A 20,955-nucleotide genomic window follows, 5' to 3' on the forward strand; every position below is an offset into this window, starting at 1 on the left:
TCAAAAACTCATCAGGTTTCCAATGGATATTCAGTGAAGGATTAAACTAACGCAATGTCGTCGGTTTAGCATGAATATGTTGTTTTTTAACGATTTACCGGTTATTTTCTTCACACACAAAATTACATCGGTTGGCGTATATACGCATTTTTTCTTTGTTTTTCTTATAAATTTGACAGCTGCGCTGCTATAAATCGGCAGTTTAATTCAAAAGTGTTAATTGAGTCTATAGAAACATTTCCCATCATTGATTTGCTTCAAAAAATTATTGTTTATGAAACATGACAAGTGTCCGTCTTTCCCGCAGTGTCCGTCTTTACCGCCCTTCCCTACCTACTTCATTGTAATGCTCAAATAAATTCTATGGGTTGCAGCTATACAATAGGCCGCTGGTTTTGTCACTCACTAGGATGGAAAATGCATGATGACACATTTACCCGTTTCACGACTTTTGCACCGAAATAACATCCAAGCACAGCAAGTGACCAAAAAGGCCGATGCGTACTGTGGTCCCCGTAAGGTCAAAATATAATAAAAAATGAAAAAAATAATAACATGACAAAACAAAATTATGTTTTTTACTTTTATACAAATAGGGAAAACGTGCTTGTATACAAATACTAATACGGACATCAATTATAGTTGATCAACTCCGATTTCAACAAAATTTGGTATAATTGCTCATTCGGACCCCACAATCAATTTACCAAAGTATTGTAGGGATGATCAATCCCCCTTGCATGTCTAAATGTTAGTTTGTTATCGCTGACACGTGGACGTTGGATGTTCTTAGGGCCCTTGTCGAACAACTTGAATCTAGCCTTAGAGCTGTCATCTAGTGGAACTGCCGAAGAGCAGTGAACTGGCATCCAGAACACCTTTATCGCGAGATCTCGGTCAAGTGCGTAGCGAGCGGAGGGAACATATTTCGGCTAAAACGTGGAGGACGATCGACGAGCGGAAAGAGGCAAAAATCGACGAATTCCAGGACTCTCTTGTGCTGGTTTTCGTTGGCTTTGAAACAGCGTTTGACCGACTCAACCACGAAAACCCAGCGGTGGTCCATTTCATCGAGGCGTTCTCGTGCAAGATGTTGCACAATGACGTCTTGTCCGGCCCTATAAGAGTTACTGCTGGTAAGAGGTAGTGCCAAATATCATCACCGAAATTGTTTCTCGCCGTTAAGGATGAGTTAGTAGGAGCTATTGCCAGTAAATCTAAATCGTGAATTGCAATAGAAGCCTCACACGATGAAGCAGTCTTGCTTGCCAAACGTAACGAATCAATATGCAGGGCAAGCTACTAAGTTTACCTCTCCAAAAGCTCTCTGGCAGCAGGTTTCACAGTTCAGGTAACAAAATACTAAGTCTATGGTAGTGAACACTGCCAATCCCTCCAACTTCAAAGTAGCTAATTGAACAGGTGGAATCCTTTCAATATCTTAGTGGCCAAAGAACTTCCGATGGCGGTACAAAGACTGATCTAGTCATACAGATCAGGCAGGAAAGGAGTGTCTTTGCAGTTCTTCTGGCGCTCGAACCAGATTACTAGACATATTGAAACCTAAAATTCCAACTTAAACGTTAAATTCATGTTACAGGGTCCGGCATTCGATGTGGACCTATTCAAAAGGTTGTAAAAGGAAATGATTTTTATTTGTTTCAAAGTACAAAATGTGTGAAAATAATCGAAAATTCAACATCATTTCACTTTGGCTCGATATGATACCTTTTGCTTCGATTATGGCTTGCTTTGAAACGGCCAAAAAACGAATGACAAGCTGCCCGAATGTGAGTTGTCGGTATTTTGGCCCACTCACGGGCAATGTTTTTCTTCAGCGTTTCGAGGCGGGTGTATTAGTTACTTTCCCGATAACTAGCAATAGCAACTTGCATTTACTTTGACGTCAGGCTCATTTAAAACTCCTGGTGGCTCAAACGCTCGTATGAACGTTTGACTAGATAAACCCTATCGACGAGTTTCCAGTAGAGGAATCGACGTATTCCTCTACTGGGAACTCGTCAGAAAACACAACTCAAGTCTACCTTGTTACTGCTTCGGTGTGCGAACAAACACCTTTGGGGATTGTAAGGTTTGGCCTTGGGCTCATTTTTCAATATGCATCGGATGCTGTGATCGGATATTTTCAATTGCTTAGTCATTTGATTCGCACTTCGCCTCACTAGGCCATTTTCAAACGCAAAATTCTAGCTAACAATGCCTCGTGACGCTAATAATTTGCGCGTGGAAGTCAAAGATGGTGAAAGCGTCGCAAGCGTGCAGGTCACTATACCCTTCAGTGCATTGTCAAGCCTAAAGTTGATCGTATCAAGACAATGTGAATTATTTTGAAGTTTTGATTATTTTCACACATTTTGTACTTTGAAATAAATTATGTCATTTCCCGAATTTACCGAATTTATGGCCTTTTGAATAGGTTACACATATACTGCCGGACCCTATATGATGAAGTGACACTCCACCAAAGACAATTTAATTTTTATTCCTAAACACCTTGATATATATTACCAAATACCAAGAAAGAATTAATAAACGTTTACTAGCATGGTGTACTTATACAATTTCATACCCATTAATTGGCCGTCGTACACCCACCGTGTGGCGCACATCACACGATCACGGCACCACGCGTTCGTTGACAGCAATTTTGTTAACTTCCAAGACCAGTCTCGTACACAGTTTAAAATTTACTTTTCCTCTCGCTACATTTTCGCTAAGCAATACAGACAATACAGAGGTAAACTTGTACTCGCGGAACGCGAACCGCCGTCATGACAATTGATTACAACATGAAACCGGCCCTTCTGTGAGTGTTTGCGGAGAGCTTGGATAAATTCGATTCGGAGAAAATACAGGGACATGTAATTCTCTGAGGTGACGAATATTGACCATTGTCAAAATTTGACCAAAAACGGTAAAATTACATTTAATGTAATTTATTGGAGCAGTCGCGCCGAGCTAAATGTTTAGTCTGACAAAAATAGGGTATCGTACCCTAACTTTGCGTACCAGACTTTGTATAGCGTTAGGTGTATTTGTGAATAGCTGGGCCAAACTGGTAGAGTGGATGTTTTTAACGGTAAATGTCGAGCTTGTACTCGGTTCCACATGCGGCCTACTATTGCCGGATGGATGACAACAAACACATAATACAAGCAACAACAAAAACAGCAGTGGCAATAAAGCGCATGTTGGACACCGTTTTTCATAGACCGTAGCTTCCCGTGCATGGTCAGGCGGAGAAAGAGACCAATGTAAAATATAGAGGGAGCAGTCATAAACATCGGTAGGTACGTGCATGTGTATCCACCGACTGTACTACTACGGTAAGGAAAATGCAGCACGGAGCATCCGTGTTGACAGGCAGCCAACATTCTACTGCTGGTAGAGAGACTGCAAGGTTTTTTTTCAATATGAAAGTCTTACTGACTCATGTTACGCGGTGTTGCGGTGATGGTAGAGAAAACTTCTGAATGAAAGTTTCATCTCGAATCACAACTGTTTTGCCTTGGACTAGTTGGAAAGGTCACGCAAAAATTTTAACAGCTGCTTTGTTGAAAAAGTTCTGTTGCGTGCGTTTTAGGCAATTAAAAAAGTTTTACCAGTTCGGGTTACAGATCACTAGATTACCTACAAGAGTGTGCCTTCATAATTCGCTATTTCATACTAATAATACCCAGAAAAGCTTTTTGGCACAAAAGCATAAACAAAATAAATAATTTTTTGAGTATTTGAACCCTAATTTTCACTTTTTAATGCTACATTAAATGTAAATTTAGATATTGTATTTGAGAAGGTGAGGAAAGAAGCGAAAGATAAGCTAGGGCTTGAAAAGAAGAACGTTTTCGATGATTGTCGACACCTTTTGCGGATAATTTTTTTACGAGCTTGCTTATTTACTTTCGCGACTTAGTCATTCGATAGCTAGTAGGTAGCTACCATTTTTGTACGTCATTTTTCACAATCTTATCAGCAAGGTGCGCAATGTATGTATGTATGTATGTATTCTCATGAATATTAGTACTTACATGGCTGAATTTCGTTGCAATCTTGGTGTGCTCCTCTTGGTACTGTTTCCGCACTCGACGTTTGTCCTGATACAGGTGAGCCAATTTGTCGAGACAAACGGCTTCTAGCTGTTCGGCGTTTGTCTTGATTTGTTTAGCTGTGTGCTCCACCTCCTCTAGATAGGACCGCCAGGCACGGGTTACGTGGCTGCCTGTTGACGAGAAGTACAACAAAACCAATTTCTTAGAAGTATTTCACATTTAAGTCCTTTTTAATAAGTAACGTCTCCATTACTGGATTTGTTTCACGTATCGATATTATTTAATTAAAATTTTCAGTCTATTAAGCGATTGATCTTTCTATTTCTTCAGCCTAGGCCTAGTTCTAGCGGAAGAATAGGTGGTTTAGATGTTCTTTTAACAAAAAACAGCATATTTTTTACATTCTTGAGAAAATAGTAATAACATATTAAAGTTGTATAACGGCAAAGTATTTAATTAACGAAAGAAAAGGAAAATAAACTGAATTTAGAAGTAGGCTGAAAATACCCTCCCGTACCCTATACGATCCTGCCTTATCTGCAGTAAATGGAAAATGTTATTCGATGAATTTGAAGTCTGTCAAATATTCACGAGAATCTACACTGTACTTTTTGTCAAATTGTCATTCTCTTCTCTTTAGTTTCCAATATCAAACTTTTTTTTTGAAACGATGGTTGTACGATTGATGAAATGACGGTAGGGGAAAGAAATGAAAATTTTTGGTGAAGGAGGGGAAGAGCGGAAAGGAAGGGGGGAGGTATTGGTAGCTACGCTTGACAAGTAGTCATTTTGACTCCTACCTTTTGTCCAATGCTGGAAGGTGCATGAGCCGAACCAAGCTATAATCTGAGATTATAACCGAATTCGAACCCACAACACCCGCCATTGCATGTGGTTCGCTGGTACTTGTACCTTTGAACTAGTTAATCTAACTAGTTTTTACTTTCAGGACGACGACTAAAACTTCTCGCTCGGTGGTAATCTGCAATTGATGTAGGAAGCGGCACAATATGTGTCGATAACCCAACCAAACGCGTCGCTTTCTTGATAAGTGGATTTTGCAGTCTCCTTTTGTCTAGCGCCTCTATGGTGCAAAGGTACAAGTACCAGCGAACCACATGCCCTGGCGGGTGTTGTGGGTTCGAATCCGGTTATAATATCAGATTATAGCTTGGTTCGACTCATGCACCTTCCAGCATTGGACAAAAGGTAGGAGTCAAAATGACTACTTGTCAAGCGTAGCTACCAATACCCCCCCTTCCTTTCCGCTCTTCCCCTCCTTCACCAAAAATTTTCATTTCTTTCCCCTACCGTCCCTTCATCAATTGTAGAACCAGCGTTTCAAAAAAAAAAATATTAATATACATGTATGACTGCATTTCAAGGTCAAGAGTCAAGACTAAAAACTTGAGATTAGTCTAATATCAAACATGTCAATATATTTACACTGCCTCAATTCTGTATTGACTAAGGGATATAAAAATATCCTATTTTGAAAGTGTATCTGTGGTACATAAAATCTCGCGTATCTGCGATGATTAATCGTTCACGAAGGACGAAATTAGTATTTATATATGTGGGGACTAGCTGTCAGAATAGATAGATTACAATTTCAAAACTTCAAGATCATAAACAATGAATAAGTCACCTACTTTTTCGAATGACGGACACCATATTATTGGTTGATGTGTCTCCCGCTTGACCTAGTGTCGTGTAGTGAGTTTTTATCATAAGCGTATGAAAATTGACACAGTTAAAATTAAAGAAAAACTTATTTGTGTTCTTAAAAGCAAATTGAGAATTTGAGAATTTTTGCTACCATTAAAATATATAAAAATAATACTTATTTTCAAAACTGTCACATAGTTTTTATTCACACAGTTTTTCATACGAACACAAAAACTCACGAATCTTTGTTGTCCGCCATAACGGGTTCAGGCTTGTCAGACTTTCAGCGGGCTATCCTCCCATTATAACATGCCAGTAGCTACAGATAATTCCGCATGTTTCCATTCCTTGCGCATTAATTTGTACACCGAAAGAGTGGGTTGGTGACCCTCGCTTTCGGGACCGGTTTCGGTTAGATATACCTATTACGTAAATGAAGTGAGCCCCCTGCCGTCAGCAAAACGCGAGATACTGTTGAATGACAGGTGCAGACTGCCAAAACAACGGACAACGGACAAGGAAATCGAAATGTTGATAAACTGTTTGCGTTGAACGAGTGTCGACCGGGCAGGGATTCGCAACCAATCATCAACGATCGAAATAGTTAAAGCACGCTGAATCAGTGTTGAACCGAAACAGCGTGCGTTTTTTGTGTTTAGCTGATATGTTTGTTTCGCAGTAAATAGTAGATAATCACAATAGTATATTTTGCATTATGGTTTGCAATGAAACGTGATATACTAAATCTTCTTTGGAGCATTTGCTCAGCCGTATATTGCCCATAAACGCATAACAAATTGCTTGTACAAGTATTCTGTTATGAACATCCAAGTGATATTATGACGATTTGGACGATTTGTTTCAAAAATCGATTAAATATTAAAGAAAAATTGTCGCGGTTAACAACGTTTTTCGAAGTTGCACGATTTTGCAAATGTGAATGTCTTCCAGTTAATAAACCTTAATAAACCAGTCTTCCAGAGGTTAATAAACCTTTGTTATAGTATCCAAATATTTTAGTTCACTGCTGCTGAAAAAATAGAAAATCCACAACTTTTGATTTTCTTAGTAGAGGTCTTTGTATTGTACAAATAATTATTAGTAAAAAATAGCAGTGTAGTCAACTTATCATTTGAAGAGCTTCGATAACAGGGCAATTTAATGCTATTTAATTTAGACTTCGTGCGGTGTAAATATATACGAACTTTAGGTTGTATTTTGCTATCCCATCCTGTGTCCCGCAGCACTTATTAAGACTAAGTTTTCCTATGTTGCCACTACATATTTTGACGTAAACCATAGTATCCCGTACCATTTCACTAAAAATATTTAGTTTTAAAAGTATCATGGAAAATCTATTTAAATTTATTATAGTTCTGCAGCAAGCAACATTTTACTACCTTTCCAGTAATTTTGCATATGTTTTTGTTATTTTCATCATCTTTCAAATGAAAATAACAGCGCATAAATCGGTTTGGCCATCTCTGAGAAACAGGCGTTTATTTGAACCTTGTCAAAACAGGTTTTTAAGGCTAACTTTTAAACTGATTGTTTGTTTTTAATAAAACTTGGTAAAAAGTTTAGCAATAGCAACAACTTTCATTTGGTACTAAGAACGTTAAAATCGATTGTGTTGTTTCGGAGAAAATCGTGTCGCGTAATTTTCACATTTTTGCTTATAACTTTTAAACGAAAAGTCGGATCATGAAACAATTCAATACTGATATACTAGGCAATAATACCTTTCACACAAAAGTAAAACCGAACGAATCGGTTCAGCCATCTCCGAGAAATAGGCGATAAAAAATCCAAGTGTCACACACACACATACACACACATACATCTTCTTCTGTTGGGTACTCTCACCACTGCGTCCATTATTTTGAACTATTGTGGTACACACATACATACATACACACACACACACATACACACACACATACACACACATACACACACATACACACACATACACACACATACACACACATACACACACACACACACACACACACACACACACACACACACACACACACACACACACACACACACACACACACACACACACACACACACACACACACACACACACACACACACACACACACACACACACACAGACATTGCTCAGTTTGTACGTGTACGTGAACCCTATCGATTGGTATATGTGACTCGGCCCTCCGGCCTCGGATCAATTTCGTGTTTTTCGACCAATTCCTAAACCTTTGTTATATAGTATAACAAAGGTAAAAAGGGTCTCGATTTTAGTAACATAGGCGACACCCATTTGTTGTTAAATTTGAAACCCTACTGTACCATGAAAATATGATGGTATTTGGTTAAAAGCTCGAATTTTGCGAATTAATTTTATGTGTTGCAATTTTACCGTGGATACCCTTTAATTTAACATTACTACACTTAATGAAAACCAACCAATTAAGAAGATAGCCAACCCAAGCCCCTACCTAGCGCCAACTCGTGGCCATACCTGGTAATGCTCTTTTGAGTAGCCAAGCTAGGAGGTGCGATGCTGGGTGGTTCCCGGCTGCCTCATATCAAAACCGGGGTTTTGGGCAGACGGCTGAGCCACACGGTTTTGCTAATAGGTAAACCTAATTTAGTTATTTTAATTATTTTTTTTCGTTTTAGGTTATAAAGCATCTCTTGCTATATAGTAAAAACTTTGGCCAAATCGAGTTTTAATACTGCACATGGATACCAGAATGAAAAAATTAAATTAAGTATTAGAAGCACTTATGGAACTTCAAAGGACGCTATTCTATTTCATACGAAGGACTGCTGGTGAGATTGTTCTATTATATACCACACTTCATTATATACCCATATATACCACATTTCTTCTAAATATCATATTATTAATAGTATTATTATTGATATCATAAATGTGGAAGGCTGGATGATGGAGTGGATTGCCAACCTGAATCCTTAAATTCTGAAGCAAATATGGCACTTCTCAACTCAAAACAAACAAATCATCACGTGGATCACAGCGAAATTGATTATTACATGGAAGGATCCTAATGCTGGAAGGCGACTCTTATAGCCTCGGAATGCGCACAAGTGCCTCTGCTTGTGAGTCCGCCCAATCCCTTTTGGTCCTTCTGTAACAGCATTAGTGTGAAATTCATTTGATAATCAAATTTGGATCTACTGTAATTCTACCTACATACATTGGCAAGTCCTTGAAATGATGGTGGCTTTCCCTTACTACTACTTAATGAAAACCAAATAATTAAGAAGATTGTTTTCACCATACCGCACTGTACGGAATTCAGTTTATAAAAAATTCACTACTTGATGATGATGATGATGATGATGGTCCCGTCACATACCCCCACAAAGGTTTGAGCAAGACGATTTATCTATAAGATAATTAAAATTATGACAATTAAAACCAGTTATGCAAACATAAAAGACGAACTGAATAGATTTGCGAATAGATTTTTGACGACAGACAAAGTACGGATCGGGCACCGATCAGGACACGCCAGTAGACTTACACTGCCAAGGCACTGTGAAAACGCGAAAACGCGTAGATTTGAGACATAAACCAATATCTCGACAACCGTTGGCTATCGAGATTTGATGTCTTCAGATTTTTCTAGGAAAATAGATTCTATCATCTGGTATAGTTGAACTTGAGCACTAGGATGGTCCTCGCTGACTCGTTATAAAAATTTAACTTTTTATTCTTACGATATAGAGTAATATTTTCTACTAAAAGACAATTTATAGTAAGAAGCAGGTAATCTTGGATCTTAAAAATGCGGTGCTTTGCTCTGACTTTTTGATTCCAAAAAGTGTATCACTATTTCACGATTTTTTAGATATTGTAAAGATGGATCTATTAAATCCGGGTCTTTTTATTCTAACACTTGACAACTATTTTTTTTCTATAGAAAAAATCTTCTGAAGATATGAAATTCCTCGAGCAAAGTTCCTGAAGATACAAAATCTCTAGAAAGAAAATTGCACACCGACTAGTAAGAACACCAAATTTAACAAGCGTATTGCATTAGTGGGCATACCAAAGAACAATACAGTGACTTCAAACTAGTGAGAATATCAAAATCACGTGCAGTTCGGGGAACAATACTAAGCTGTCGAGATTACCATGCACAGTGGTGCCGAATCGCAAAAACACGATCAATAGCTATTGCGTAGAATGTGTGTAATTTTTTAAGGCTGGCATCTTTGGAGAAATTCATTAATATAATCCATTATGATTTTTGAAATTCTATTAATGAATCATCCTACCTATTCAAAAATTACGCATTTTGCAGTTTCTCTTACTCAAACCAACAAACACATTCAAGAGCACTTGAAGTCGACGATAACCAAAAAGAGAGCGGACCATCGAATATAATTTCAAGTCGTAAGCATGCATCTCCAAGTAGTCAATGAATATCGCTTAAAACTAATACGAGCAGTACAGGTTCCAAGTTGCTACCTTGAGGAACGCTCGAGAGGTTAGTAAATGAGAAGTGTAGCAGCAGTCAAGCTACAGACCAAATGAGCTGAGCTATTTAGCAAATTTACAGGCTGGGCCGTGTTGTAAAATGCCTACCGCAGAATATTAAGTCCGTGATTATTAGATTACGACAAAACCCAAGAAATTTGTGTTCACAGATCGATCAAGCAAAAATACGTATTGGTCAAAAGAAGTCTGATATTTAGTTCCAGTAAAAGTGAACTTGTAGATTACTATTTCAACTAGTTTGAGTGCATCGGAAAGGCTAGTCGTGATAATTCGGAATGTTCCGACAATTCCAACCTATAAAATCAGGAAACATGAATGACTTTTTGTAGTTTAGTAAACAATCAACCTTATCTTAAAGAAATTTCGCGGAAAAACTATTACCGTATCAAAGCTCTTCAAACTAGATCTAGGTCACTATCATGCAATCATTAACCCAAGATTTTAACAGCATGCCGCCCGTTAACCCAAAGTGTGGTATCAAGCCATTCAAACTGGAAGCAGCTATCCTTACTTTATAGTTAAAACAAAAACCTTACCTTGTAGATCGTCGCTGCGGTCAATTTTGAGACCCTGCTGAGTCAAAGCGGCCAGCGAAGCCGCGTACTCCTTGTCGCATTTGCTCTTCTGAATCATGCAGCGCTTCATTGTTTCCAACAGCTTCAGCTCCGCTTCTTGCCGATTTAGCAGCGCTTCGTGCGCCGCTCTGCCTTGAAGAGCCGATGAGAAACCCATTTCAGCTGCCCTAGTTACACTAAGCCCCCCCGTAGTCACTTACATTCGCACGGCACTGTACATTTTACACTTGTTAACTTCCTATTGACACTCATTCACTTTGCACGTCACCTTCATGAATCGAAATTTGCGAATTGAAATTATTTCTTGCTTCTCTTTGGCCTTTTTTCGATTATAAAGATGTTATGTCACTAATTGACACACCTTGGCACAACGCTACGCATCGGACTATCGGAGTGAGTGAATTCCTCGTTTTTCGGAGTGCTTCCGCTCTTGACTCTTTCTCACCAAATCACTGTTTTTCTTCGATAACAATTAAAAACTGGTTATGATTATCATCTAAACTGAACCTGATGTCACAAAAGGCACACGCAAACTGTGAAGCGGCATCGGCTGGAGTAGTGAAAGCGAACCGTTGCTGTGTGGTATTCCGCTTTGTTCCCGCTGGGGACACTTCACTGTAAAACGGCGTTTTGTGTCATTTTTTTTGCTCACAATTTTTTCTTCTTTCAATAGTGCAGCCAGCAATCGCGAGACGTGCCGTTTTTGGTCATCGCTTATTCCTGTCACATCGATCAAACGACAAATTGCACTTTTTATACCACACTTCCTCTTTGCCGATGGGGCTGTCTACTCTTTGCTCGGTGGCTCGACGCAGTTTTTTTTCTTGTTGCACGGGAAGGGGATTAAGTTGCTATCGCAAACCCCCACTGGCCACACTGGGACACACTGGATCTCAATTTTTTTCTTCGACTTTCAAGTGCTAATGTCCAACGAACAGATGTACCGTTCTGGTTATTGCTGTTGCTGTTGACGACGGCGGCAGACACGGTGTTAATAAATCTGTGGAAAAGGAAAAAAAAGTCATCACAATTAGCATAAAGTTTTAAGATTTCGCTGAACTGTAGACGCAGTCGCTTTATTGCTATATGGATGGGTTTGTGTGCTGCGTGCTGAGTCTGAGTGATGATCTCTAATGGTGAAGGTGACGGAGGTGTTCACCAGCATCGGTCGGAAGCGTCATTTGTTGACACCAGTTGCTATAATATTCATTTTTTTGATAAGTTGTCTGTAGATCAAATTGTTTTTGAAGAAATAAATGAATATGATTTTTAACTTAGTTATTAGGCATTTATCAATGAGTTTTCTAAACATAAAGATCCGATATTGTGATCGATTACTTAGCAATTACAATTACAACCATTCTACTGTTTTGATATGGTTTCCCCCAATGGGAAGCATCCCCAGTTTCAATGGGGATGCTTCCCATTGGGGGGTCTACAAGCTAATGATTTTTGTAAAAGTTAAACAAGTTAATAATTTCATTATACCTGTATACCATATCAGAAGCAATAACTGCAAAATCTGTTAAAAAAAAGTCATATCTAACTTTAGGTTTTTTTGGTAAACGGAGCACAAATCTCTGTCGAACAATTGCATCCCGTCCGATCAGGTTTTCTCAGAAGGATCCCCAACTCGGTTACGTTGATAATAAAGGCAGGCGCACCATGCGAACGTCAAAGTCCATTATGGTTAGGCTTCTTTTTATGAGTTAGCTCAGTTGTTGAATGGCTCCATACATTTTTCATCCAACCGTTCATCCATCCGCCTTGTCTCTAGGATATTAACCCCGACTTGTTGCTTTCGTTCCTTCACTCCAGCGCTCGGTGGGCATGTGGGCCCAGTCAGTAAACACAGCACAGCTTGTACCGGCGCTGTTTGCAGTGCCAGGGTATGGAAGCAAGCTAACTCATCATGGCACCGCTCCGTTCCGCTCCGGCTTTGGCCCGGTTTTGTGCGTCTTCTGAGAAGAATAAAATAATCCATCGGTTCGCCGCCGCCGCTGACTTCACTGGATTCAAACCTTCGGCTGAGAGCACAACTTCATCTCCATCATGTTCACTGTGGTTGCCGAGTTTGGGAAGGTAGGAAGAAGTTTTTTTTCCGCTGAAATGGTTGGTTACTTCGGGCTTTATTGTGGTGGTCGAATGTTGTGTTATTATTTTTATGTTTTGATCGCTCGTTCTGTTGCTTAGTCTCTTTCTCGGTAAAACTTTTCGCTTATGCAGTTTTGAGTTTTATTATTGCTTCTTTAAATAAACACCACTACACAGCTTTTGTACGAGAGCGTTTTTTTTTTCAACAAAAAACTAATGTGGGTACAAAGTTATCTATTTTCGCAGATAATTATCTTTGAACGGGCAGCTATTAACGTTTGTAATATTTGTCAAATAACAAGATCAACTTTTTTAAGTTAAGGGATATAAATAACATGCAGTTTTGGTGCGTGACAGACAACAATTGATATAATTTTGATAGTATTATAAGATCTCAGACTTTAGTAAGGTGCAACAACTATTGGCTTAAGTATGCTTTTATGGGGTTTATGATTTCTCTTTTCTCTACTACTATATTTGTAACCTGTTACAATATAAGAAAATGATTTAAATAAAGTCGACTTCATTTATGGTCAACATAAAAATGACTAAAGGCAACATGAGTTCAAATATATTTGATTTTGAATTTAGGTTATTTGGTAAGGTTTGTGCAATACAATGCAATTGCATATACCTGCATAAAAAGCACCTGTGCAATCTGGGCGATAACATGAATTTTACCAATTGACCTAAATTTACCGCAACCATACCATTATCCGCTAATAATCGGTCATTCCCCAGACTGTCCTCAAAGCGGGGAAACAGCGCTCATCGCAATATTTAATAATATGCACGGTGCTTTGTTTTGACGAAAAAAAAGCTCACACACAAACAACGCATCAGACCACCTCCGGGAAGCTTCGCAGTACGTAACGTACACTGATCGCTGCATTTGCCGCCTTGCTCGCGCGCCCGTGGCTGTCACTGTCACGTCGTAGCGGCCAATGAAACTCCCAAGTCACAGAAGCGAACCTGCAGCGGGTAATGTGTTTGTATGCATGCCCGCATGGAACTCGCCAGGCAGGAAAATCAAGTCAATCAGGTTCTGATCGTGTTTTTCTTCGGCTTCTTTTCACACCGATACCCATACTTGCACACAATTCCGTAGCACACAAGCGGTTGAACACTTCAAATTTAGACTTCACTACCTTCCAGTATGGAGCGGTCTGTGGGGCCTTTTGCTCCGCCCCGCGCGGCCACGTTCCTGTCCCATGGAGAACTGGTTCTAACCACCAAGTGAAGAATATGTTTTGTTTCTTTAGATATCCCTTTCTTTCCCGTAAATCATGGGGCTTCGGCCGTCACGGCAACAGAACTAGTAATGGTAGAGCAGCAATTAGGAACCACTTACTGCGAGGAACTCTCATCTTAGGTTATCGTACGTACAGGGTTTTTTTTCTACATATCAAACTCGTAGTCTTCTTTTTCTGAAAAAAAAAACTTTAGAACTGTCTTACATTTGGGTATAACCGAGTTACTTCAAAAAGCGTAATTACCTTGTGTACAATAAACATTTTATTGAAAACAGGAAGAGTGCCTGGAACCACGATAAACAGACAATCAAGTTAACAAGACTTTTATTCGGAGTCCCGGATTATGAACAATTAACAAAAAATTGCTTGCAATTTACTATCTATTTTTAACAGGTTTATGATAACAACCCAACAAACATTTTATTTGAACAGTAGATTGCTGAACTGATATACAGCCAATGTTCAGGAATAAAGCGCTTAATAAGCAATAATACAGCAGAAATGTTTGTTGGGAAAAACTAAACAATAAACTAAACACTCAAAAGAAGCTCAAGGATTGATTTTCATGCAAAAACAATTACTAGGACGAGAGCCAGATAAGGAATAGTCGAATTTCTATATTTCGATTTTCAAGTCGAATATGTATAATATAACATAACCAGATATTTTTTCAAATCAGATATACAGTAAAGTTCCGATTTTGTCAGCTCCCGATTTTGTCTACCCCCGATTTTATCAGCTTTTTATCCCGTTTTTGTCAGCCTATAAATTTTGTTTAACTTTTGTGCTTTTAAACATGATTTTGAAAAATATTCAGTCTGTATGAAATTATTCTGATTTGCTGGGGAAAGGTTTTGAATAAAATGATACTTTTTTGCGAGAAATTCGGGGTCAAAATTAGGATATTTTTAAATTAAAAGTTCTACAGTTCATAAACATGCGAAGATAGAGGTATACTATATTAAGCTATATTGTGTATTTTTACTATTTGTAAAACTTTGCAAAACAGAAAAGAGTCATACAATAACTACAAAAACAGCTAAAATAGAAAAACTGATTTGAACGATTTTTCATATATGAGAAATAGGATTTTTCTACCTTTGCAGAAGAGATAGAAGGTTACTTTCATTAGCAAAATTTCTTGTAATAATATGTATGTATGTATGAGGACTACTACCTATCTTAGCAGAACAACCGTTCATAGCAATGGGCCTATCTTGACAAGGGGAATTGTACAAACCTAACAATTGGTCACATTTACCATTTACCATTTTACATTACATTTACATATGAAAGGCCAAAATGGGATCGGTCGGCTAGCAACTTCACTTGCACGTACCAGGGGCATTTAAGAATCTCCTTCCAGAAGCTAGATCACATGAGTCAATGGTTAAGTAAGCCCTCCCAATGCAGAATGACCCCAATTGGTGGGGAGAAGGGCCCGCTCATTATCCACAATGTGTTGTTAGCCAGGATCTAAAGTCTTTGGGTTATAAGTCATAGTTGTATTATGCTATTCTTTATGATTTTGTTGTGTTATACTTGTGTATTATTGGGTCATAATTATGTATTAACTTTAAGACACTTTCTATTTTCATTTTTTGGTATTTGAAGTGGTTTCATTATGCTTTTCAATTTTAGGAAATCCGAAATATGGATATAAGAAAAAAGCTACGAGAAAGCAGTTTACTAGCACCGAAGGTTATGTGCTATCAACTTATTTGACCTGGCTGAAATCGCGCGCGAGCAGTTATTAGATACCGAAAGACATTTGCTACTAAACGCGAAAGTCGTCCTGAGACACACTAAAAAATCCTAAATACTTTATCAGGGAGCTATTCAAAAGCTATCAAGTTTTTGATATTCAATAATCCCAACAAACATTTTTGTTTAAGAATAGCGTTTTAAAGTATTGTACAGCTAACGCCCGTGGAACAAGTGCTTGATAAGCTATTATACAACACAACTGTTACTTGGGATCATATAATGGAAATTACGCGCGCGGTGTTCCTAGCTAATCAGTTTAACGATTTCAATGCGCGAGATACCTCATTTATAACGCTTCAATATAAGTCCTGGTTTATAAACACGTCATTGTTAAGTGAGCCCAAGCTGATTCAAAATGACTTAGAAACAACCGCTGCCGGAAAAATGCAACGAGCGAGGCACAAAAGCAAACGATGCGAATTTACTATACGAAACGACACTACAGTATGTAAGCACCAGTTATATGAGACTAACCTTGGTATTTGAAAATTTTGTTGTAAGGCCAATAATTACAAAAATAAGATATATATTTTTTATAAATTTAATTTAATGGTAATGGAGCTCATAAGCAGCCATAATTTGTAAATTTACAGCGAAAAATACTATGCACATGCGAGATTTATGATGGTTCGTAAACCATGTGACAATTTAAATTTATTCTACCTGAAAATAAAAATCAGGCGTAATGAAACGAGCTAATGTATTTCCTAAGTTGACAAGCATTTTCTCTTACCAACGCTAATATGCAGAAATATAGCACCCTACACACTTGCTAAATTACTTGTAATACACTCAAGTCGCTTTTTAGTAAATCAAAACCGCGTAAATTCCGAAAACCGCGTAAAAAATAACCAAAATTTCGCGTAAAAAAACATTGTGGATTTCAACACTACGCGAAAAAATAGACGTTTTGAGCACATCCGCGTAAATTCCGAAAACCGCGTAAAAAATAACCAAAATTTCGCGTTAAAAAAACTTTGTGGATTTCAACACTACGCGAAAAAATAGACGTTTTGAGCACATCCGCGTAAATTCCGAAAACCGCGTAAAAAAACCGCGTAAATTCCGAAAACCGCGTAAAAAACCGCGTATAAAAAAACCGCGTAAAAAGCGACTTCAGTGTAGTATGCTTTATAGTTTTACGGAATACATCAATGTGTTATATTGAAACTGAAGAAAAATAAATTTTTATTGCACTTTTAGCGGGATTAATCAAAACTTGAAATCCGCTAGACGATAAAACTTTTAATTGGAAGAAACTCTTTCAAAGGTTTCATAAACTTAAAACCAAGTTTCCCCACTCAAAATTCTAATGCGCACCAAATAAGGTTCTGGGCCAGTGTGCAGTGCCCAGTTTGTTGAATTGCGTTGAGCTTTCGGTTAATGAATTAGGGCTTAAAATTTAATTTTTAGTAGAAGTCTTCGATATTGCAAGCTCTCAAGTCATGAATTTTGAAAAAAGTTTCGAAAAAAATCAGAGGGGTTGTGTACAAGACACGACCGCATATATAGGTGACGCAGGACTACGTAAGTCTCTTTATAATGATAGTAGCATGTATTCATGCTTGTAATCATTCGATTCTTCATGTATACATGCTATATGCAACATATATACATGCTACATGCGTTGCATGTAACGTTTATCAAAGTAGTAACATTGCATACGTTCAATTCTCAAAAGATTGTGCATTTGAAAACAGTTTAACAAAATCAAGAACACAAACTATTGCTTTCCTGCTACCTTACTGAAATTAAAGATTGTTTTTATTACCCATGGTTCCCACGTTGAAGAGATTTTACCAATTCAATCCTATTTTATCAACAGCACATCTTTTCACTGCACTTCTAATGAAACGACAACCATGCGTATTCACAGAGTCGTATTATAACCGAACACTACAGCTGTAGCACATTTTTCCAACACAGATATCTAATTCGCCGAGGTTTAATCGTCTCGCAGTAAAGAATTTGCGTTCTGTTGGAACAACGAACCTGTGTCATCTTTTCTGGCACACTTCCCTAACACAGACATCAAATTGGACTAGGTTTAATCGCGTTCGTAAGAAATCTGTTGGCACGAGGGGGCTTTGTCACTCTTTCTGGCGTACTTCCCAAGCAAGGACATCAAAATGGTCTAGGTTTAACCGCGGTGTTAATAAATCTTGTTGAAATGAGGAAACTTGCTCACTTGTTTTGGCTTACTTCCCAAGCACAGATATCAAATTGGTATAGGTTTAGATCATCACAAAGAATTTTCCAACCAATCACGAAGCGAGAATTCTGGTAAAACATAAGTTCATTATTTTCAATTTTTCAATAGTTCAACATCAAGAATCCATACTTTTCATCATTTGGGTCAATTCTTAGAAGATTTTCCGATCGATTGGTGTAAGAATATTGAAAATCGATCGGAAAACCGCTGAGCTATTAGCGCTCAAAACCTTTCATTTTTCGTGACACTCGCATTTTTCGATTTTTTGGAATGACACCCTATCTCAAAACTTGCCGTAAGACGTAGTCCTACGTCAAAAAATTTCCCGATTTTGGCAGTTTCCCCATTTTGTCAGCCCAAAATTCAACATGGGGCTGACAAAATCGGAACATTACTGTAGTACAAATGTAGTAGTCGTGAAAATTATTCATAGAAAAAGAAAAGGTTAATGATTTCTATTGATGTCCTTTCCCTTCAAAAGTAGAATTTTTTTTTACTACTATAACTCTTGAACACATCGTCAGAATGTTGTGTTACTAATTTCAAAACGTTAAGGAAAAGAAGACAAAATTTTACTTTTTCAGCCATCTTTTCTTCTTCTTTTTCGTTTTTCTCAAGCTGTGTTTTGTTTTCAAAGTTAAAAATCTTGGCTAAGCTATTACCACCAAAACAAAAACAACATTTTTTTCCAATACATTGTGTAGTTGTTTCTGAGAAAAAGGTACATAGCGTTTTATTCTGTCGAGGTTGTTGCACGCCGCACTGGTCCAGGTGGTTCCAGGAATGCTTATGTTCATGATTGTTTTTCGGCCATTCCCGTGGTCGGGAACTAGAAAATTAGTATTAAAATAAGCGGAAAATGCAGAATCAAAATCTGAAATAAAAAAATTATGATTTTTCCAAAATTAGTAGACGTTTATGTTCCCTTGAATTAAAATAACAAAACTAAACGGTGTGTCATGGTTTACTAACCGCGACGATAGTTTTGCAGCACTAAAGTGTCTAAGGATTTCCAACTTGATTTTATATTTTTTCTACAATGATTCCTTTATTGATAGCACTCATAAGCTCTGCCTGTTCTTGTTTAAAAATAGTGGAAGTTTAATTGCTCAAATCCCTAATATCTCACGGAATGAAAATTGTAATATTTAAGATACATCGATAGTTAGCATTATAAAACACGATTCATTCTCGTTTAATAATTCGTGAGGTAACATACTGAAAACCAACGTACATTGTGGAAAAAGCTCATCTTATAACTGGTGGACTTATAAGACTGATTAAGAAAACTTATAATTGTAGTGATCGTTACAAAAAACCAATACTTCAAACGATTTTTTTTAATTCACAAGACTTAGTTACATAGTTACCTGTTGATAATTTACAGTATTGCTCACATCACCTAAACATTGCATTATTCTATCAAAAACAGAACTGGAAAGGCTGCGCGCTTCTAATTATCCGGATTAGTATTCGGTCATGTTACACGTATGGAAACCTTGTAGAGATGATAGTATTGTTCGTCTTTTTTTTTCGGAATACAACTCTTCTGTCTTGAGCTTTGTATGGTAGAAACATGTGAGCAAGAAAAGTCGATGTCTCTCTGGCTGCCGGTTTTATACATTGGGAGTTTTTTTCAGCAGCTCATCCGGCAGTGATGGTGATGAAATATCATGCAAATGTTCGCTATTGAATCATTGCTACGAATAAACACAGCCGCTGTGCCCGTAATAAATTGGCTGACACTGACACTTTTGTTTGTTTCTAAATTTAAAACCACTTTCTTTGAGTTGCCTTGCTTGATCACTACTCTTATTATTGCACTTTCTTTCGAATCAACAATACATAGGTAAAAAACGGGTAACATTCGTATGCTCAGCTGGTGTGAAAAACCACTTTTTTAGATTTGTATTTGGAGTTTACGAAGGCTTTATACGACAGTTGTTTCCGGCGACATTGATGTTTATATTGATCACTCTGTCTAAAATTAGGATACTTTCATCAATCAAGCTGTAGATTAGTAGCGCAGGAACTTCGCAGAAGGTTTAAACCTATAACGTGTCGCTGTTGGTGAACATAATCACACATACCACTATCTCAATCAACGGCAGCAGTAAGAAAATACAGAAACCCAATATAAATAAACAGAGAAAAAACCGGACACCGTTTGGCCGATTCCAGCACACTCAGATACTTTTCTTCTGTGAACGTTTCTAATGTTGATGTTTCCACGGTGTTTTCATGGACAAGACGACTGCGGTGGTACCCTAACGGGCAAAATAAACAACACAAACCTTTCGTTCCGCAGTTCTTCTCCACCCACGTTCTCCTAAAAAGTAATACTGCTGCTACACACACAGACGATTAACTTCGCTCGAAGAAGGAAGTATAACGCGGAGTGCAACACACAACTATGGAAGTCAAAAACACTAAACAGTCTTTTTGCCGAAAACGTGAATACGAATGAATGCGACACGCGTCCGGACAGTCGAAAGTCTGCTACACGAATGAATGAATTGGATTTGATCTGCTGTTCCCGTGTAACTGCGGCGGAATAATGCGTGGTCGAGAGAGAATATACCTGCATCCAAGAGCGTAAACGTATTATGCCACAAGAAGAAAATTTGCCAGAGAGAAGGAGAGCTTTCCTAACGAGTGGAACGGGAACGAATGATCAAATAAGCATCGCGTGAAATGTACATCAGCTGTTCTGTGGGTATAGCAGGATGGTATTCACCGAGCCTAAAAAGCTTTTCTGTACGTCAGTACAAGAATCAAAGGTTTTCCTATTTGAATAATATTTGAAAGTTAA

At 38.0% G+C, this 20,955-nt stretch overlaps 1 protein-coding gene across 2 annotated transcripts in view; it reads right to left on the reverse strand.

The window, feature by feature from the left end:
• LOC128732928 (tyrosine-protein kinase Fer) overlaps positions 1 to 20,588 on the reverse strand; it is an 86,877-nt gene extending 66,289 nt beyond the window's left edge. Inside the window, exons 1-3 of one of the 2 annotated variants that reach the window (XM_053826394.1) lie at positions 20,438 to 20,588; positions 10,779 to 11,817; positions 4,050 to 4,240 (exon numbers count right to left, since the gene is read on the reverse strand). In XM_053826394.1, the coding sequence (XP_053682369.1) occupies positions 4,050 to 4,240; positions 10,779 to 10,974 (387 nt within the window). In that variant the 5' untranslated portion in view covers positions 10,975 to 11,817; positions 20,438 to 20,588. Of the gene's footprint in view, positions 1 to 4,049; positions 4,241 to 10,778; positions 11,818 to 19,513; positions 19,614 to 20,437 lie in introns of those variants that run through there. The other variant, XM_053826395.1, reaches the window with a different exon arrangement.
• Positions 20,589 to 20,955: the final 367 nt, after the last annotated feature.

Source organism: Sabethes cyaneus, chromosome 1 (genome assembly GCF_943734655.1).
Source record: "Sabethes cyaneus chromosome 1, idSabCyanKW18_F2, whole genome shotgun sequence".
NCBI classification, from domain to species: domain Eukaryota; kingdom Metazoa; phylum Arthropoda; class Insecta; order Diptera; family Culicidae; genus Sabethes; species Sabethes cyaneus.